The following is a 17,322-nucleotide window of genomic DNA, read 5'->3' as shown; positions in this document are numbered from 1 at the left end:
GAGAAATCCGATAAGAACGATCAGATTTTGTTCTAGTTAAACATTTTCACGAGCGAAGAAGAAAAATGATCCAAGAAATAGAGATAAATCGTTGAAAATTAGATCTAAGCTAGCATATAGAACTGTAAAATTGTCAAATCTAAAATAATTTATATTTATTTTAAATAGGTTTAAAGAATGGTTACAAGAAAATGAAATAAGGGAGATAGACGTAATATCGTAAACCACATGGGAGATGAGTTTTATAGAACAAAACTTGGAGGGAGGTCTCTAAAATTATCCCATTTATTTATTGAACAAGCAGTGATTAACACCTCATTTAGATGGTTGTTTACCCCTTGTATTGTATTGTATTGTTAGTGTAAATGCAACATTTATTTTTTATTATTACTTAAATTTTATTGTAGAGTATGGTTAAATCCATCTTAGGTAACAACGGAAAGACTCATTTTATGTAACGACTGATTTAGTGTGATCACGTTGTTACCTTAATATTTTCTTTTCATTTTGTTTTTATTTCTTATTTAATAATTATATTTCATCTTTTACCCTATCTTTTTCGCAGTAACTCTATCTCGTATCTTACTTTTCTAGTAGATTTATCATTCAAATTATGAATGTGTGACATTATGTAAGGATGAAAAATAATACAATCTACAATCTATCCAAATATTATATATATTAAATTAATATAATATAATACAATACAAACATAATACCATACAATATGATAGGATATGAAACGGGAAGGTCTATTAAAAGGGACAAACTAGTTAGTCAATTAGGTAGGAGTCCTTCAAGTCTTAAAAATTGGGTAGAAGTGACAAATAGTATTAATTAGGTTAAAAGATGTTTCTCAATAGTCCCAAGCTTTTAACTTTTACACTTTAGTCCAACAACTATCGTAGTTGTGGGGACAACTTCTTTAGTCGTCCGACAACTTCAGTAGTTGTCCAAACAACTTTAATAGTTGTCCGGACAACCTCAGTAGTTGTCAAGACAACTACGAAAGATGTTATTAGTTTACTCCTTTTATTAATATTAAAAATAAAAAAGTAGAAAAAAAATAACGGGGCCCACTTGTCCCTTTTTTTAATTGGAAACCTGTAAGGCACTTTTAGCTCATTTTTCCATATGAAACAACACTTCGACAACCATCCAAACAAAGTGTAGAAGTTTGGAAACATCCATTTACAAGGTCATTGAGTAATGTAAATTTCATGGCTAATTAACAGAGTTGGGTGACACAATTAATTACGGCCCATATATGCTGCTGCTGCTTCTTCTTCTTCTTCTTCAATCTTCACCGAAGCTATTAAACATTCAATTTTTCTGCAATTATCTTCAAAGTTGACCACAAAATCCATGGCGCATTTGCTAGGAGGATTAGCTGCACCTTTTCTCTGCAAACCCATTTCCGCTTCTTCTTCTTCCAACTACAATTACACATCCGCTTCATCTTTTGATTCTCTCTACATTAAACGTGCAGCCGAGTTAGCTGACAAATCGGCCGGATTTACCGCTCCTCATCCTAACTTCGGCTGCGTTATCGCTGTTCCAAATGGTGGCGGTACGGTTGTCGGAGAAGGTTACTTATACGCCGAAGGGACAATTCCGGCGGAAGTGCAGGCTGTTGAAGCCGCTGGCGAGCAGTGTCGAGGTGCTACTGCTTATCTTAATATGGAACCTGGAGACTGTCACTGTGATAACAGTGCCGTTTCCGCCCTAATCAAGGTATATTTATTCAATTTGATATACTTGAGCACTTCATTCTATTCAACAAAACTAATTTGTCTATTTACCTGTCCTTTATAAAGATAACTCCTCTATTACATGTAAAATTGGATTGGTAAAGTTAAAGATATATTTTTTTTTTGTGAGAATTGAGAAAAAGGCACTCAAAGAATACTGGCATATACTAGATTACTTTGCTGTATTTAAGATCCCAATTGCATCTCTTTAAGTATACAAAATGATATTTCTTTAAAGAATTCACAGACATAAAGACATTTACTAGATTACTTTGCTGTATTTAAGATCCCAATTGCATCTCTTACTTTTAGAAACATAGATGTTTCATGAGAAGAACCCATGCACGCGTTTGGACTGCTTTCCAGACTCTTATCCTTTTGCTGCTTGACTGTGATGTTAGAAGCATAGATAATAGTCCAATCTTGGCTTCAATGGAAGTGAACTCTGTTGTTAACAATTTGTGCTTTAATTGGAATGCATCCAGCTTCACGTGTTATGGTTTTAAGGAGCATGGTACCGTAATGCATTCTTGTTGGGAGGAGAAGTTCATGTAACACTTAAAAGATTTATCTGTTTCACCATCTTATTAGACAGGAAGATTGATTGCAAAAGTTGATAATATATGTATGCTTTTGTGTTAAAGTTTAGTGGGAAATGCAATTGATGCATCTTTGTTAGGCAGAGATTAGTAGAGTTGTTGTTGGGATACGGCATCCGCTGCAACACCTTCGTGGCAATGCCATTCACGCATTGAGGAGTGAAGGTCTTCAAGTTGATGTGCTTGGGGAAGATGCACAGAATAAGACTATTGAGGTAATCTAATATGTAGTACATCCTGGATAATGCACTTGATGGGTTTCTGTGTAGCAAATTAACTGTTGTAAGCTCTCAATTCTTAGTTCTGGAGCAATAAAATATTCTACACCTAAAGAATAAAAACATAGCGCTAACTGCACTTTGATTTTCTTCATCACATGCGTCCTTGTTTTTGCCTTGCAGTTATGGTGAATATCTATCTACTTCCCATATTTGATAAAATTAGAAGTCTCAATAACGACCAAAAATAAAAGAGTATCACATTGATGGTATGGTGCTAAATGTTTTTACAAAAAGAATATACTCATTTTGCTACCTTTAGAAGAAATCTTAGCTAAATAGCTTTTATGGTTTCCTGGAATTTAAAATATTCTATAAAAGTTGCATGTTATCATCTTCAAAAGGAATTATACCATTGATACATGCTTACATCTGATTATTAGCATTTATATTAAATCACCACAAATTATATGCTAATTTCAACTTGTCTGATTCAGACTCCTTGCTAGATACCAAGAATTTTAACTAGCAAAATTGCAAAGAAAATTATGGTATTTAAGTATGGGCCTGAGACTTAATTCAAGTACAGGATTCTCATTGCTGTGTCACATAGGTCACACCAGAAAATCGAGCAAATTGCCTCAGTTTTCATCCCTCCATGTTTATTCATTCTTCAGTCCTGGAAATATCAGTGTCAAAGGTTTGGAATGCAAGAATTTGTTAATTGAAGCAGTATTTTGTACATCTTTGCAATTTGTTTGTTACCTTTTCTCAATAATGAGAAACAATTTGAAAGAACCGAGTCGACCGCTAGAACTACTGGTTTTAAAGCCCGAAATAAATAGGCTTACTTTTTCTTCACTTGAATCATAATTACAAGAATCTAGATTTGAGTGAATCTAGATTTGAGTATCGTGTCGTAAGAAAAAATGAATTGGAAAAAAAGAAATCTGTTTTTATTGAATTGAACGTGTTCATTCATTTTGACTACTTTAGTATATTTTCTCATACTAATTTCTACTCTACCTTCCCGGAGTTCATTCTCCGGGTAACTCCATTTAAATTATTCTGGTGGATTCTTTCCAATCTACTTCCTTTATGATTTCGTTCGAAATCATATAAAGACAATTCCTATTTGATATAGCTATTTGTGCAAGTATTTTACGGTTAAGAAGCAACTGTCTCTTGTACAGATCGTGTATTAATCTACTATAACTATAGGATACTCCCCTTTCGCGAATTACTGCGTTTATCCTAGTGATCCACAAACGACGAAAATCTCTCTTTTTCCTATCCCTATCCCGATGAGCCGAAACTAAAGCTCTTATTTTCTGTTGAGTAATAGTTCTAGTAAGCCTTGAATGAGCCCCTCGAAAGCTTGATGCAAATAAACGAATTTTTGTTCTACGTCTCCGAGCTATATATCCCCGTTTAATTCTGGTCATTGACAAATATTTTTCTTTATCTTTTATTTTTTGGGATCAAGTAAGGGTACATTTTATTTACAAAAGTACCAGGTACAAAGGTCTGACTGCTGCTTCTTTGACAAATTAAGGAGTCCTTGAAGTTCAACTTGGTATTAACATCCTTTACGAAATCTGTCTTACACCAAAAAGCCCAAGACTGTAAAAACATCTCTATTTAGTGTTGGGGACAGTTTCCTCTTTGTCTTCAAAACATCTGGAGTTGAGCATTTTCCAGACTGCCCGAAAAATGCAAGCAGGAAGGTTTTCTTATATTCTTTGATCCTCTTACTGATTGTTTGACCTTGCCAGTAAAAGCATCTCCTTTACTGTTCTTGACATGGCTCCCTGTACTCCTAGAGGGATCCACAAAAAATACTCCAAGTGGGACAGCTGAAAGTGCAATGTAACTACACATGGTATGGGGATTCATTTTAGCTCTCACTGAGGAAGCACCTTCTGCATATGTTAGTTCCTCTTCTTTGCCGACTGTCCTGGGCTAGACAAGTTCCATTTATAGCTACTACATTAAGCAAGTTTCTCTGGGTCCTTTGTGTTTCCATTTTGCTGATCTTGACCAACTTTCCTCTTCTTTTCTCTGGCCTTCTAGCTGATTTGACTTTGAATTATCCACCCTTCTCCTTAGTCCATAATAGTGCATTTTGGGATTTGAGGGTACTCTTTGGAAATTGCTGATTCAGCTAGAAACTCGACAGATAGTCAACCTCCCAATCCAATAAACTTCTTCTAAATCTGATACTCCAAGTTGTTCCTTCTCTCAATTCTGCAAACTGCCTCTTTATTGGTTGCTCTGGCATGTAGCTTGGGTATGCTAACTTTAAAGCTTCTGTTCAAGCTGCACATCTTCCATAAATTTTGTTTTCTTTCTCTCCCAATTTTAAGGTTTATGAGGTCAAAGAATTCATTCCACATATTTCTGATGTATTTCCGGACTGCTACACAATAAGAAGTTTTCACTGATTAAATATAATCAATTCTATCAAAAGACTTGTAAATTTTTGGAATTCAAATAAACTTAGCTAAAGTTAGGGGACAATGAAAGAAAACGATCTATATAGCAATACCAATTAGTAGGTAATATGTCTTAATTATGTTAGTAACATTTACTTTTGAGTCCTATGCTTTCCAGCAGTTTTTTTAGCTCTATGTGAGGTTTGTATATCATTATAAAATGTAGAGAATCCCTAGTACTTTTTATTTTTGTTTGTATTTTGTATAATGCTGGCCTGAGAATAATTCAAATGGAGAAACATGGTCAGTGATGATTCATATAGTTAATTCCTACTCATTTTTGATGAAGGTGGAGTAGTTGTTTGTATCAATGGTAGTCCAAAGTGGTTCTTTGCATCCACTAGAGGTTTGATCCCAACTTGCTTTTGTGTGTCAATTGTCCTGCTTGCCCTTCTTAAGAATATATTTCAAAAGAAACACACTAGAAAAATATCAAAGCTGTTGATATAAACTATTTGACATAAATTACTAATGGGTCTAGCATAATATTATAGTACATTCTCAAAAAAATTATGTGCGTTTTATGCATCACTATGAATTGCTTAAAGCTTAATTTTTGATTCTCAAGACACTTCAAGATACATTACCTGTTTAGTGTTTGCATTGTTCAGATGAGTTTTAGATCTTCACTGAAATAAATGAGAATTTTTTTCTGCAAAACTTTGAGCAGAAGAAGAAAAAGAAATCTAAATTCAATGTACTGTAACTACTGTTAATGCGTTTACTGTTACTTTGATAAATCAATCTTTTTCATGGGAAGAATTTCGCATTGTAGAGCTAATTCTTACGTTCTACAATTTCTGCTGTGTAGAGCTAATACTTACATTATGTAATTTTCAGGATGCTATCAAATCCTGCCTTCTTGTCAATGCTCCTTTACTATATAGAGCTGCCTGTCAAGTCCCATTCTCTGTTCTCAAGTATGCAATGACACTTGATGGTGAGCGCATAGCCTATGATGTTGCAACAACATTGTTATGGTAACAAATCACAAGGTTCATTAACAAATTTGACAATCACCTGCGGCCATATTTTGTGTACACAGGGAAAATTGCTGCTAGTTCTGGTCATGCTTCATGGATCAGTAGCAAAAAGTCAAGAACTCGAGTTTTTGAAATGCGGGGTAGAAGTGATGCTGTTATTGTTGGAGGAAATACTGTGCGCAAAGACAGTATGACTCTTCTCGTTCCTCCATAAATGTCCTGAATGCTAAGAATATCCAGTCAACTTTATTAGAGATACTCAAAATGGCTTTATGCTTCTTGACTTTGATCAGATATCTCAGATATTTTACTGCTGCTTTTCTTTTGATTTTGGGTTCTAGATCCCCGTTTGACGGTTAGACATGGAGGTGACCATCTGCCCCGGCGTATTGTATTATCTCAAACTCTTGACCTTCCAGAAGAAGCACATCTTTGGAATGTTTCTGAGGTCCCCACTATAGTTGCTACACAAAGAGGTGCAAGGAGAAGTTTCCAGAGATTGCTTGCATCCAAAGGCGTTGAAGTGGTGGAATTTGATATTTTAGATCCTAGAGATGTTATGGGGTACTTATATGATCGTGGTTACCTCTCCGTTTTGTGGGAGTGTGGAGGGACACTGGCTGCATCTGCTATTTCTTCTGGGGTCATACACAAGGTATACCCTCATTATCTTTTCTTGCTATTTATTTTGAATCTCCTGCTGAGCTGTTATTACTTGTCAGGAAGATATGTTTTTTTCTCTTAAATTTATGAAATGGGAAGTATACAACTGAAAGTCTTAACTTTGATTTTCTATTTTAACCTATTAAGAAGTTTTTGTTCTTTACAAGTTACACCAGTGAATGACAATAGCTGCCTGATTCAGTGGCTTTTTACTACAGAACAATCCAAATGGAGGATAGATACTTGTCTAATTCTTCTGTTTTTAAACTAAATTAAGGGCATCAGTCTGACTTGTCGAGTGCACATACTCATTTTGATTCACTCTATTATTTCTGGTACTGTCAAAATTTTCATCAATGCTCAGAGAATAGTATATCAAACACCCAGGGGTTCATGTTTCTTCCTTCCTTTGTTTACAGTATCACTCTTTAGTCTTTATGGTATTCTTCATCTTATTGACAATTCAGCAGTCCTGTTTGTTGGCAGCTCTTCTAGTTGACTGTGTAATTAAACAAATTTTTGTCTGCTCTACTGGTTTGCATAGGGAGAGAAATTTTTGTTTTTGTATTGCAGTTATATATGTCAAACCTTACTGCAGGTACATGCATTTGTCGCTCCCAAAATTATAGGTGGGAAAAATGCACCGTCTCCAGTTGGGGAACTTGGAATGGTAGAGATGACTCAGGCTCTGGAACTAATTGATGTTTGCTATGAGCAGGTTTGATAGGCCTCTCCTTTAAATTTTCTGATTATGTGCATAGTAGACGCATGTCTTGCTGTTACTTATCCTCAACCATCCCCTTTCACTCCAACAAAACAGAAGAGGGAAAGAGAAATGCATGTAGTGCTGTCTGGTCTGGCTTAATCCTTAATTATGTATTGTGTGTACAAGTTACAAACTGTGCATTTCTCTCTTTTTTGCCTTACCCAAATTTCTGGTGTTTTCTTATTTGAGTGTAGTTCGTTGTCTTAAGTCCTGGTATCCTTTCTGATAAATCCACTGAAGTATAAAAAAACCTTAATTTTTCTCAATGTCCGATTAGATTCCCTTTTATAGATGCTAATTACACTTAGTCGTTGAATGTTGTTGAATTTGCTAATCATGTCTAAGCAGCATGCTGTCATAGTTTTCCTTACTTTCTCTTCTGAAACCCCATTGCTGGGTTGTAAGTAGGGGTGTCAATGGTACGGTTCGGTCGGTTATTTTTAAAAAATTATATCATCCCAATTTTTTGGTTATTTTATAATATATAACCAAAATTAGATTTTTTAAAACCATCCCAATCATATCAGTTTCTCATTGGTATCGGTACGGTTCGGTTAATTTTCGCGTTTTTTTTACTTTTGAAATATCACGTCAAAATATACTACTGTTAAAATATTTCTTTCGCAAATATGTTCTTGAAGCACTTTAATTCTTCATCAAGAAGTCAAGAATGTAAAACCTTGTTGCCGTATTGTTTAATCTTAAACATTTAATAGGAGTGTTTGCATAGGTTTTGTTGTATCGTTTGATAGAGTATCTATTACAATATCTTTTAATTTTAAACTTAATTAGGTAACGGCTAATTAAAGAGTAAAGACCCAAAGTTGTTTAGTCACTATAGGCCTAAGATCTAGGTTATATTTATATTTAAAAATTATTATAAAATATATTTATATATTAAATTTAACATATTGTTAATATATAAAATATATTTACATACATGTAAGGTTATTCGGTTCTGGAATTTTTCGGTTTTTTTCATAAATTAAAAAAACCATCCCAACTGTTCGGGACTGTTATACACTTAAATAAAAGTCCACGATTTTATTGAAAAAATAACAAAAATCAGTTCGGTTCGGTCGGTTGTTCATATTCTTTTGACACCCCTAGTTGTAAGTAGCCTATTTACAATGGAAGGAATAAAAAAAGTCTTCCTGATATGCAGAATAACCTCCTCGACAAGCTGTATGCTTCTATATGCAGAATAACCTCCTCGACAAGCTGTATGCAGAAGCTTTTTTTAATTTTGAGGCTAGCAACATGTATATATTTATATATAAATTTAAAAAGTAGCACCATAACAGTGCTATCAGTAATTACAAAAACCACCCAAACTTGTGTGTAGAAGTGGAACACAAAAATTGGTCTTTCACCTTTCCTAAGAAGATGAGTCACTCCTATAGTCCTTTTAGGTTTCTAAGTTCTAGCAAACAAAGAAATTGTATAAGTTTTCATGTTGGTGGAAGACTCTGCATGTGGGAGCTTCACAAAGCAGAACGATATCAAACTCAAATAAAGCAGAAGGCTGCAGTAGGTTAATGGCTAGTCTGACGTAGTCTAAGGTTTAATGAGTCATTTGAACTGAATAGGCACAATGTACTCAAAGGATTCATGTAGCCGATCTTAACTAATTTGTGATTGAGGCATAGAAGATTATTTATGTCGATTTCTTACCTTGAAGGGAACTTTAGCTTTCAAAATGGAAGAAGCTAAAGAAAAAGTAGTCAGAATTTCTGCATTCCTTAAAAGGATAAGTAGGAATTGCAGGACAAATTACTTATTCCCGTGTTGCTTCTATCTCTTTCAAATAAATAAAATAAAAATTGCTTAAGTTAGAACTCAGTTCGGTTCCTCATTCAATATCCATGTGCCCAATGCTTGCATTCCAATTACACTATCTTTCTTTCTCTATTTCTCCTTCACTTGGTATTGTTCACATTCATCTCTTGTTTGTGCATATGCTCTCAAGTTAAAGGATTTTGTTTAGGTGTTTCCAGGCGGAAACTTCCGCAATCTATCTGCCATTCCAAATCCTTAAACTCGTTTTAGTTACTGTTGGTCTGCTAATAAATCTGTTTAATGAGGGTCGCACATTGCACGATGTACGTACTGGGTCTGAAAAGCAGATATTACTTCCTTGGGCTAGCCTTAACTAAGTACATTTTACTTTCGAACAATGTTTAGCATCCTGTATCACTATGGTAATCTGTCAAGGCTGGTAAAAAACAAAGGTCTCTGTGCCATTAATATCTCATTACTGATGTACCGAAATGCTGAAATAATTTTTCACCTTATAGCAATAAGATGGTCCAACAGGACCAACACCACATGACAATTTTTTGTTCATCTTTGTGTTTCTTTTACTTAGTAGAATTGTAAAGTATGCAATAATTGCTAAAAGTTGTATTGCCATGCAATGAAGGATCCTCAACGTCATTCTCTGATATCATTTCTTTGGTGAAGCGGCAGGTAGGGGTTAGCTACTAACCACCTTCAAGAAATGAAACAAGATAAACTGAAACCTTGTTGTCCCTTTGGACTGTTTCCCCCTCTTCTGACTTACCTTTTAATCATGGCTAGTTTTTCTGTGAGTTAATTTTTAAACTCTGAAGTCGTATGGATATGCAGATTGGACCCGACATACTTGTTAGTGGGTTTCTGCAACCAGTTCCTGACCTGACACCTACTATTCCATCAGTACAAGAAACTTCAGCCATTGATCCTACCATTTCTCCTTATGAATCAAGCATCATATTCTTTTACAAGACATGGGATCCATATGGTGCCTTCTCAAACTTTTCGCTCCATCCAATTCAGATGCCTGATGAAAATGAAGAACTTGTCACCTGGTCCAGTGTAGAGCATTATTACCAGGTTATTTCCTTGAAAAACTTAAAGATAAAACTTCTTTATTTGCAGCATCTTTCTGGCATTTGACAAATAATTCTTTGATTGAAGGCACAAAAGTTTGTTGGGGTATCTGATCCTGTAGCTAAAAGCTGTATTGAAGAATTAAAATGTGCAAAGAGCCCCGAGGAAGCAGCACGGATTGGAAGGAGAATACAGAGGCAGCAACCTAATCTGGTAATTCTTTACATTCTTTTTACAACATTATCCCTTTGCTTCTCATGAACTATCATTTTTTTCGTGGTTCCTTCTTTGCAAGGATGTTTTATTCATGTGTTCAGAAAGCATAAGCATGCCCCTTAACTAGATAGCAGAATATGATCAATTGTATTGTAAATGCTTGATCATAAATGGGTGAGGTCAGAAGCTATCTACTCCATATCAAACGGTATCTCCAAAGTGGCTTAGCACATGCGGATTCAGGATTTGAAGTTCATGAGTTCTTATAACAATCCCACATTAATATACAATAGTAACTGGTTCACAGTCAAATATTATAGATATTTTAGTAGATTTCTTAATATATATATAAGGTTTGGACAAAAGCTAATGGGTTCACGTGAGCTTGTAGACGACACTCTAGATCCTCCCCCTGTAGTTTAGTAAGCCAAAATAAATAAATTAAAACCCAACAGGCAGTTTTTTTTTTTTGGTAATTATGAAGTAAAACTAGTTTTATTTAAACAACACAATTAACAAATGAAAAAATAGTAGTTTTGAAATGGTTGCTGGCAGCCAGCAGATCCCCAGTAATACTGAAGGGGTGTTGATTATCGAACCTATTCAGTTGTCTTAAATAATAATTGACAATTTATTATGTTTCAAACTTTAGGATTTTATTGGTTCATAAAAGTAAACACGAAACTAATCAAAGATATTGAGAAGAAAGATATGTTGATAAAAAGAATTTGATGAGCCATGGTGGATCGAGTTACCTCGTTCTCGTTGCTGGTGGGAAGTGACCAGTGTAATTAGTCGAGGTGCGCACAGACCTGGCCACCACAGTTATTAAAAAATATATTAGTTTTTGATGAATTCATTTCGCAACCTCAAACTCAGAATAAATACAGGAAAAACTTCGTATTTTGATTTACTTGTTCCTGAAAATATTGTATGGTCTGGACATCGTAGAGTATTGAGTCTATGCACAATCCCAGGGTCTAGGGCGAGGTAAGTTCGATTCCAGAAAGTGTGCTTCAAAGAAGTAGTTAAGTTGAAATGTTGGTAGCAGTATTAAGCAGAGGAGACTTTGGAAGTATTGCCTGTGTGCAACAAAGAGTTGTAGTTCAGTAGCAAACATTACCTTAGGATGCTACACTAAGTTCTTAATGAGTTTTGTTTCTAAATCCGTTAATTCCAGCAATTTTACGAAATTGGGCCATGGATGATCCATCTTAATCCAACCCTCTGATGCAAGCAAGAAATACTTGGGTCTTTACAATTTAGGCTATATTGGTTCTGCACCGCACTCCTTTTTGCCTGCTCGCAATTGGACCTTTTTATCCTAATGGTCTGTAGTGTATAATGCAGTTAACGTCTAACTTCTGATCATTTCCCTCTTATTTCTGTGTTTTCCAGGTAAGACCAGACTGGGAATCTATCAAGATTGACGTCATGTACAAGGCATTAAAATGCAAGTTCACTACATACCCCTATTTAAACTCTATGTTGCTCTCAACGGCGGGCTCTGTTCTTGTGGAGGGTTCACCACATGATCTATTCTGGGGAGGAGGTCGAGACGGAGAAGGCCTTAACTATCTTGGACGATTGCTAATGAAGTTGAGATCTGAGCTCTTAGGTGACTCTTCAACAAGTCAAAAATCTTTGCTTCCTCAAACATCAGAAAATAATTAGTAGTGATGTTTCTCATTTCTGTCCTAACAATGTTAGGCTAATGTTGTAATCTACTAATAAAACTAAGCCTCTCGACACGCGTTGAACGTGTACATCGAGTTTTGTAATACATATTTATCTAACACAATATCATTATTGTTTAAAAAAAGTCGAATAAATAATTATAAATGAAAGAATAATGTGCACGTTCCTGTGAAAATTTGATTGTGAGTGGCCATATCAACTTGCAGTGGTTTTCCAACTGATGAGGCCAGTGAAAATCTATCCATAATACTAATTTCTTCCTCTGGATCAAATGAAGGATTCCATTTTAGGGTGTGTATTGGGTATGGCCAGTTCATGGATGTAATATAGAAAACAAGTTTAATTTTGATAGGAGGTTAACATAATCTTTTAGTAGTGTAGTTCAAATCAAAACATATCTAGGGTGTGGTAGTCGCGGTTGTTCAGGGATTCAGTGACGCTGCATAGGTCATGGTTTGGGCATAGGGTTGTGGAATTGTAAAACGTACTAATAAAACATAAATCAAGTAAACTACTACTAACCTCAGATCTGCATAGGTCATGGTTTGGGAGTAGGGTTGTGAAACTGTAAAAGCACTAATAAAACATAAATCAAGTAAAATACTAGTAACTCTCTGAGGTTCAAACTTGGTCATGCTTAGAAGAATGATAGTTTGATTCGCACGGCAAATCAACGAGCCAACAAGCTCGCTTGTTTAAGTCGTATCATTAATATTTTTTCAGTTTCTTTAATATATATATACTACTTGTGATGTTGTGATCACGTGTGACATGTTTCATGCGAGTGTTATGTTTGGGTAAGACGGTGAGTTCATATACTATCTTATAAATGGGATTAAAATTGAACTTACTTGCTTTATTAAATGGGGTTGCTTATGCATAGTTTCTATAACTGGAGTGTTATTAAGGCTAAGGTGTTGGATGAGAGCTTGAGGGGGAATAGTAGACAAGTTAGCAGAGTTAGTAATGATCTTGTATTCGAAAAATTTCTTTGTGATAAAAAGGATTAAGCTATGATCTGATATGAGGTGGAATGTCCTAGATGGGGGGAGTTGTCAAATAAAGGAGGTGGAGTGACTTGAGATAGAGTGTATGAATTCCAAGGTAAATCTACTTGTAGTAAGAGTGGTGACTTGGTGGATTGGGATTCTAATTTTATTTCCAAGTTTCGGTTTTTCTTGATTATTTTGTGATCTTATGTGGAGGAGTTGGGTCAAGCGATGATGCCTACCAGTTGTGTTTGTACTGATACTATTCTTGTTATGCAGGAAGACTATGACTCAATGATGTTTCTTAGGTTAAGATGATGATAATCTCCGATAGCTTTCACTCCTTTTGTTCTCATGGTGAAAGCTATGCCTTATTTTCTTTCATAAATAGTACTTTTTAGAAGCTCTTGTACCTATTTAGACTAGTGTCTTGGGGAAGGGATTAATGTATTTTCCTTACAAATGTATTTTAGTTTTGACAAAATGAGAGTATTCATATATTTAAATAAGTTGATTAGTTTATAACTGTTTACTTCCTCATTGCATGTTTTAAATTGGGAACAAGAGTTTTCCTATCTAGGTGTTAGAGTAGGTGCCCACACGGCCCAGTGGATTGGGTCATGACACATTTAAGAGACTTAATTAACATTAAACAATTCTATTCTCTAATGTTGGCATTGAATATTCATGCAGGCATGGGTCTTATCTTGGCGCATATCTTTTGTTATTAAAGGCTTCATAGATAAGTCAGTTTAGTTATAGTTTCAGTTTTTTTTTTTTTACAAACATCTCTTACTTATTATTTATAAAGTATTGGAGTTATTTTCTCCAATAGTTGTATGCCCATTTTTAAAATAGTTTTGACATAGTTGTTATAGTCTACAATATAGCAATAAGACAAGTTAATGGTTAGTTTGGGACAAAAAATAATTCAGAGTTACGACCACAACAGGGGTGTAGACTCGTGAAGTGACAATACTGATGATAATTAATAACATATTTCGTACATACTTATTCTCTCCCCCTTATATTAGAAAAATTGACATGTATCTCAATCTACTTCAGAGAATACATCTTTGTGCATCATGGTATACTATAATCATATGTCACATAATAAAAGCTATTAGATGAAAAATATTTGGTTCCTAACCCTAAATCAATTGAAAGGAGAAAATTAATCACAATTTATTGATGTAATGCATATAAGTGTTCTTGTATCCATTATATTATATTTCAGACCAACACATGAAGTTTTGTTCTCATAAGCAATAGTTCAGACCAACCATATCAGATATTATTAATGAAAATCATAGCAATACATGATTGTAGCATCATTGAAATAAATTATTTTTTGAAAATTCAATACCTTAATAATATAAATTTGAATACTAGAGTCTTCACCAATATATCTATAAGTAATAACCTAGCATGATTTAACTATAATTTGAATTTTTCAAACTTCACACTCCAAAAGATTCACGTCCCAGTGAGGATGAAGCTCCATTTTCTAATTGGTTCAAATGATGGAACATTTTGGAACTAGTGTCACGTAACCAAGCTTCAAATATGATTTGTTCATCTGCATTGAGCTGCTCAATTGACTCCCACCAACCTTTTTGTCGCATTTCTGCCATTTGGTCATAAAAAGTTGTTCGAGCAATCGCAGCATCTTCTATAGCATCAAGTTCTTCAAGCCTGTTTTTGAGTTGATTCACTTTATTTCGAGCAGTAGTCGTGTCTAGACGAATACCTTGGCTTAACTGCATATCAGGATTCTGAAAATGAGAAACAATTGCATCAACAGTAGGGTGAAAAAATGAGTGTGGCTTACCAGCAGGGGAAATCATCATTATTCCAATGTCAACATCGCATTCTGTAACGAGTTCACTAGCTTTTTTGAACAAACCCTCCCGACGCTTTGAAAATGTGGTAAGCAGGGCATTCTTATTTTCTATTTTTTGCATTGGTATCTTTTGACGCCCTTTAGTCTTCTTTCTCTCCATGGCTAAATTCATAAGGAGATTGATGAAAAGATAGTTGATTAAATGTTTTTCAGCAAATGATACTTATAAAAAAAAAGATATCACACCTATTTATATACTGCAAAAATTGAATATTTAGTCAAATAATCTTTTTATCATATAGAAAATTAGGAATGTCATTAAATTTTAAGCTTTAAATATATTTTGTATGCAACAACATTATTAAAATATAAAATATTAAGTTAAATATGTAAATATTTTCATATACTCATGAAATTTGTTAAAATAAAGTTAGAAAATATGAATATAATTGGAAGAAAAATAAAATGTACACCAAAATCTTTTAAATCTAAAGATTAAACTATAATAGGAAAATATCTTAATAGAAAATGTACACCAAAATCTTTTAATTCTAAAGCTTAAACTATAATAGGAAAATATCTTAATGCTCTTTCATAAATTAGTCAAGTCTAAATAGACAATAAAAATAAGTGATTATAATTAGAAATAATATAAAATACAGACCAAAATAATTTAAAATTTAAAATTTATTTAAATTATTCACATGCATTAACATCAAATAAACATTAACTTGAATAAGATCCAAAAATCTAACTTTAATAGAAAAATAATATAATATAATATAATATAATATAATAATGAATATCAAATTGGAGTTAGCAAATATGAATATAATTGGTAGAAATATAAATTACACCTCAAATCTATTAATTTTTATTTTTTTGGATAATAAGCAAAATCAAAATTCTCATTTACATTAATAAAAATAAATCTAAAGCTTAATGATAAATGAATCAAGTCTAGGTGTACAGTAAAAAATAATTGATTATAATTAGAAATAATATAAATTGCAGATTAAATAATTAAAATCTTACAATAAAATAAAGTCATTCACATGCATTAACATTAAATAGACATTGACTTGAATAAGATTTGAAATCTAACTTTAATAGGAAAATATATTAATGAAATATAATAATATAAAAGGAAATATATTAATGAAATACAATAATATAAAAGGAAATTAGATTAATGAAATATCAAGTTGAAGTTAGAAAATATGAATAGAAGAAAGATAAACTATACATCAATTTTTTTTATTTTTTTATTTTTCGTATAATTAGGAAAATCAAAGTCCTCATTTGCATTAATGAATATAAATCTAAAGCTTAGCTATAAAATAAAAGTTATTTTAATGTTCTTCTTTAAAATAATCAAGTTCAAAAAGACAATAAAAATAACTGATTATAATTAGGAATATTATAAATTGTAAGCTAAATTAATTTACAATTTAAAATAAATTTAATTATTTTACATGCATTAACATCAAATAGATATTGACTTGAATAAAATTCAAAAATTTAACTTTGATAGGAAAATATTTTAATAAAAAAAATCAATAAATTATATTAATGAAAAATAAAAATATATTAAATAAAATATCAAATTAGAGTTAGCTTATATGAATATAATTAGTAGAAAGACAAAATACGCATGATTTTTTTTTTTGGGTATTAATAAGCAATATCAGAATATTCATTTGCATTAACAAAAAGTAAATCTAAAACTAAATCACGATAGAAAAATATCTTGATGTTCTTACATAAATTAATCAAGTCTCGATAGACAATAAAAAAGTAACTGATCATAATTATAAATAATATAAATTGCAAATTAAATAATTTAAAATATTAAAATAAAATTAAATCACTCACATACATTAACATTAAATAGACACTGACTTGAATAAGATTAAAAAATCTAACTTTAATAGGAAAATATGTTAATGAAAAATACAACAATATAAAAGGAAATTTTATTAATGAAATATCAACTTGAAGTAAGAAAATATGAGCATAATTAGAAAAAAGATAAACTATACACCAAATTTTTTAATTTTTTTTTGTATAATAAGCAAAATCAAAATCCTCATTTGCATTAACAATAATAAATCTACATTTTAACTACAAAGAAAAATATCATGATGTTCTAACATAAATTCATCAAGTCCAAATCGAGAATAAAAAATAACTAATTATAATAAGGAATATTATAAATTGGATATCAAAA

General features: G+C 32.8%; 2 protein-coding genes across 2 annotated transcripts; one reads left to right on the top strand and one right to left on the bottom strand.

Annotated features, from left to right (window-relative positions):
• The first annotated feature begins 1,146 nt into the window (after window positions 1-1,146).
• On the top strand, window positions 1,147-12,435 carry LOC102578655 (riboflavin biosynthesis protein PYRR, chloroplastic). Its single transcript, XM_006350343.2, has 9 exons — window positions 1,147-1,734; window positions 2,431-2,565; window positions 5,904-6,003; window positions 6,109-6,234; window positions 6,388-6,701; window positions 7,308-7,427; window positions 10,104-10,349; window positions 10,434-10,559; window positions 11,961-12,435. The coding sequence occupies exons 1-9, from the start codon at window positions 1,366-1,368 to the stop codon at window positions 12,234-12,236; spliced, it is 1,812 nt and encodes a 603-aa protein (XP_006350405.1). The 5' UTR covers window positions 1,147-1,365; the 3' UTR covers window positions 12,237-12,435.
• Window positions 12,436-14,709: 2,274 nt separating this feature from the next.
• LOC102586287 (agamous-like MADS-box protein AGL29) lies at window positions 14,710-15,252 on the bottom strand. The gene has a single exon (XM_006350362.1). The coding sequence runs from the start codon at window positions 15,250-15,252 to the stop codon at window positions 14,710-14,712; it is 543 nt and encodes a 180-aa protein (XP_006350424.1).
• Window positions 15,253-17,322: the final 2,070 nt, after the last annotated feature.

Source organism: Solanum tuberosum, unplaced genomic scaffold, assembly GCF_000226075.1.
Source record: "Solanum tuberosum cultivar DM 1-3 516 R44 unplaced genomic scaffold, SolTub_3.0 scf00123, whole genome shotgun sequence".
NCBI lineage: Eukaryota > Viridiplantae > Streptophyta > Magnoliopsida > Solanales > Solanaceae > Solanum > Solanum tuberosum.
The sequence above is the reverse complement of the archived record's forward strand: the minus strand, read 5'-3'. Positions and strand labels throughout refer to the sequence as shown.

Excerpts from the sequence above, each read along its gene's own strand:
- LOC102578655 (XM_006350343.2), top strand. The coding sequence starts at position 1,366 with ATGGCGCATTTGCTAGGAGGATTAGCTGCACCTTTTCTCTGCAAACCC. Across the intron at positions 1,735-2,430 it reads CCGTTTCCGCCCTAATCAAG|GCAGAGATTAGTAGAGTTGT; the intron begins GTATATTTATTC and ends CATCTTTGTTAG. Across the intron at positions 6,702-7,307 it reads CTTCTGGGGTCATACACAAG|GTACATGCATTTGTCGCTCC; the intron begins GTATACCCTCAT and ends ACCTTACTGCAG.
- LOC102586287 (XM_006350362.1), bottom strand. The coding sequence starts at position 15,252 with ATGGAGAGAAAGAAGACTAAAGGGCGTCAAAAGATACCAATGCAAAAA.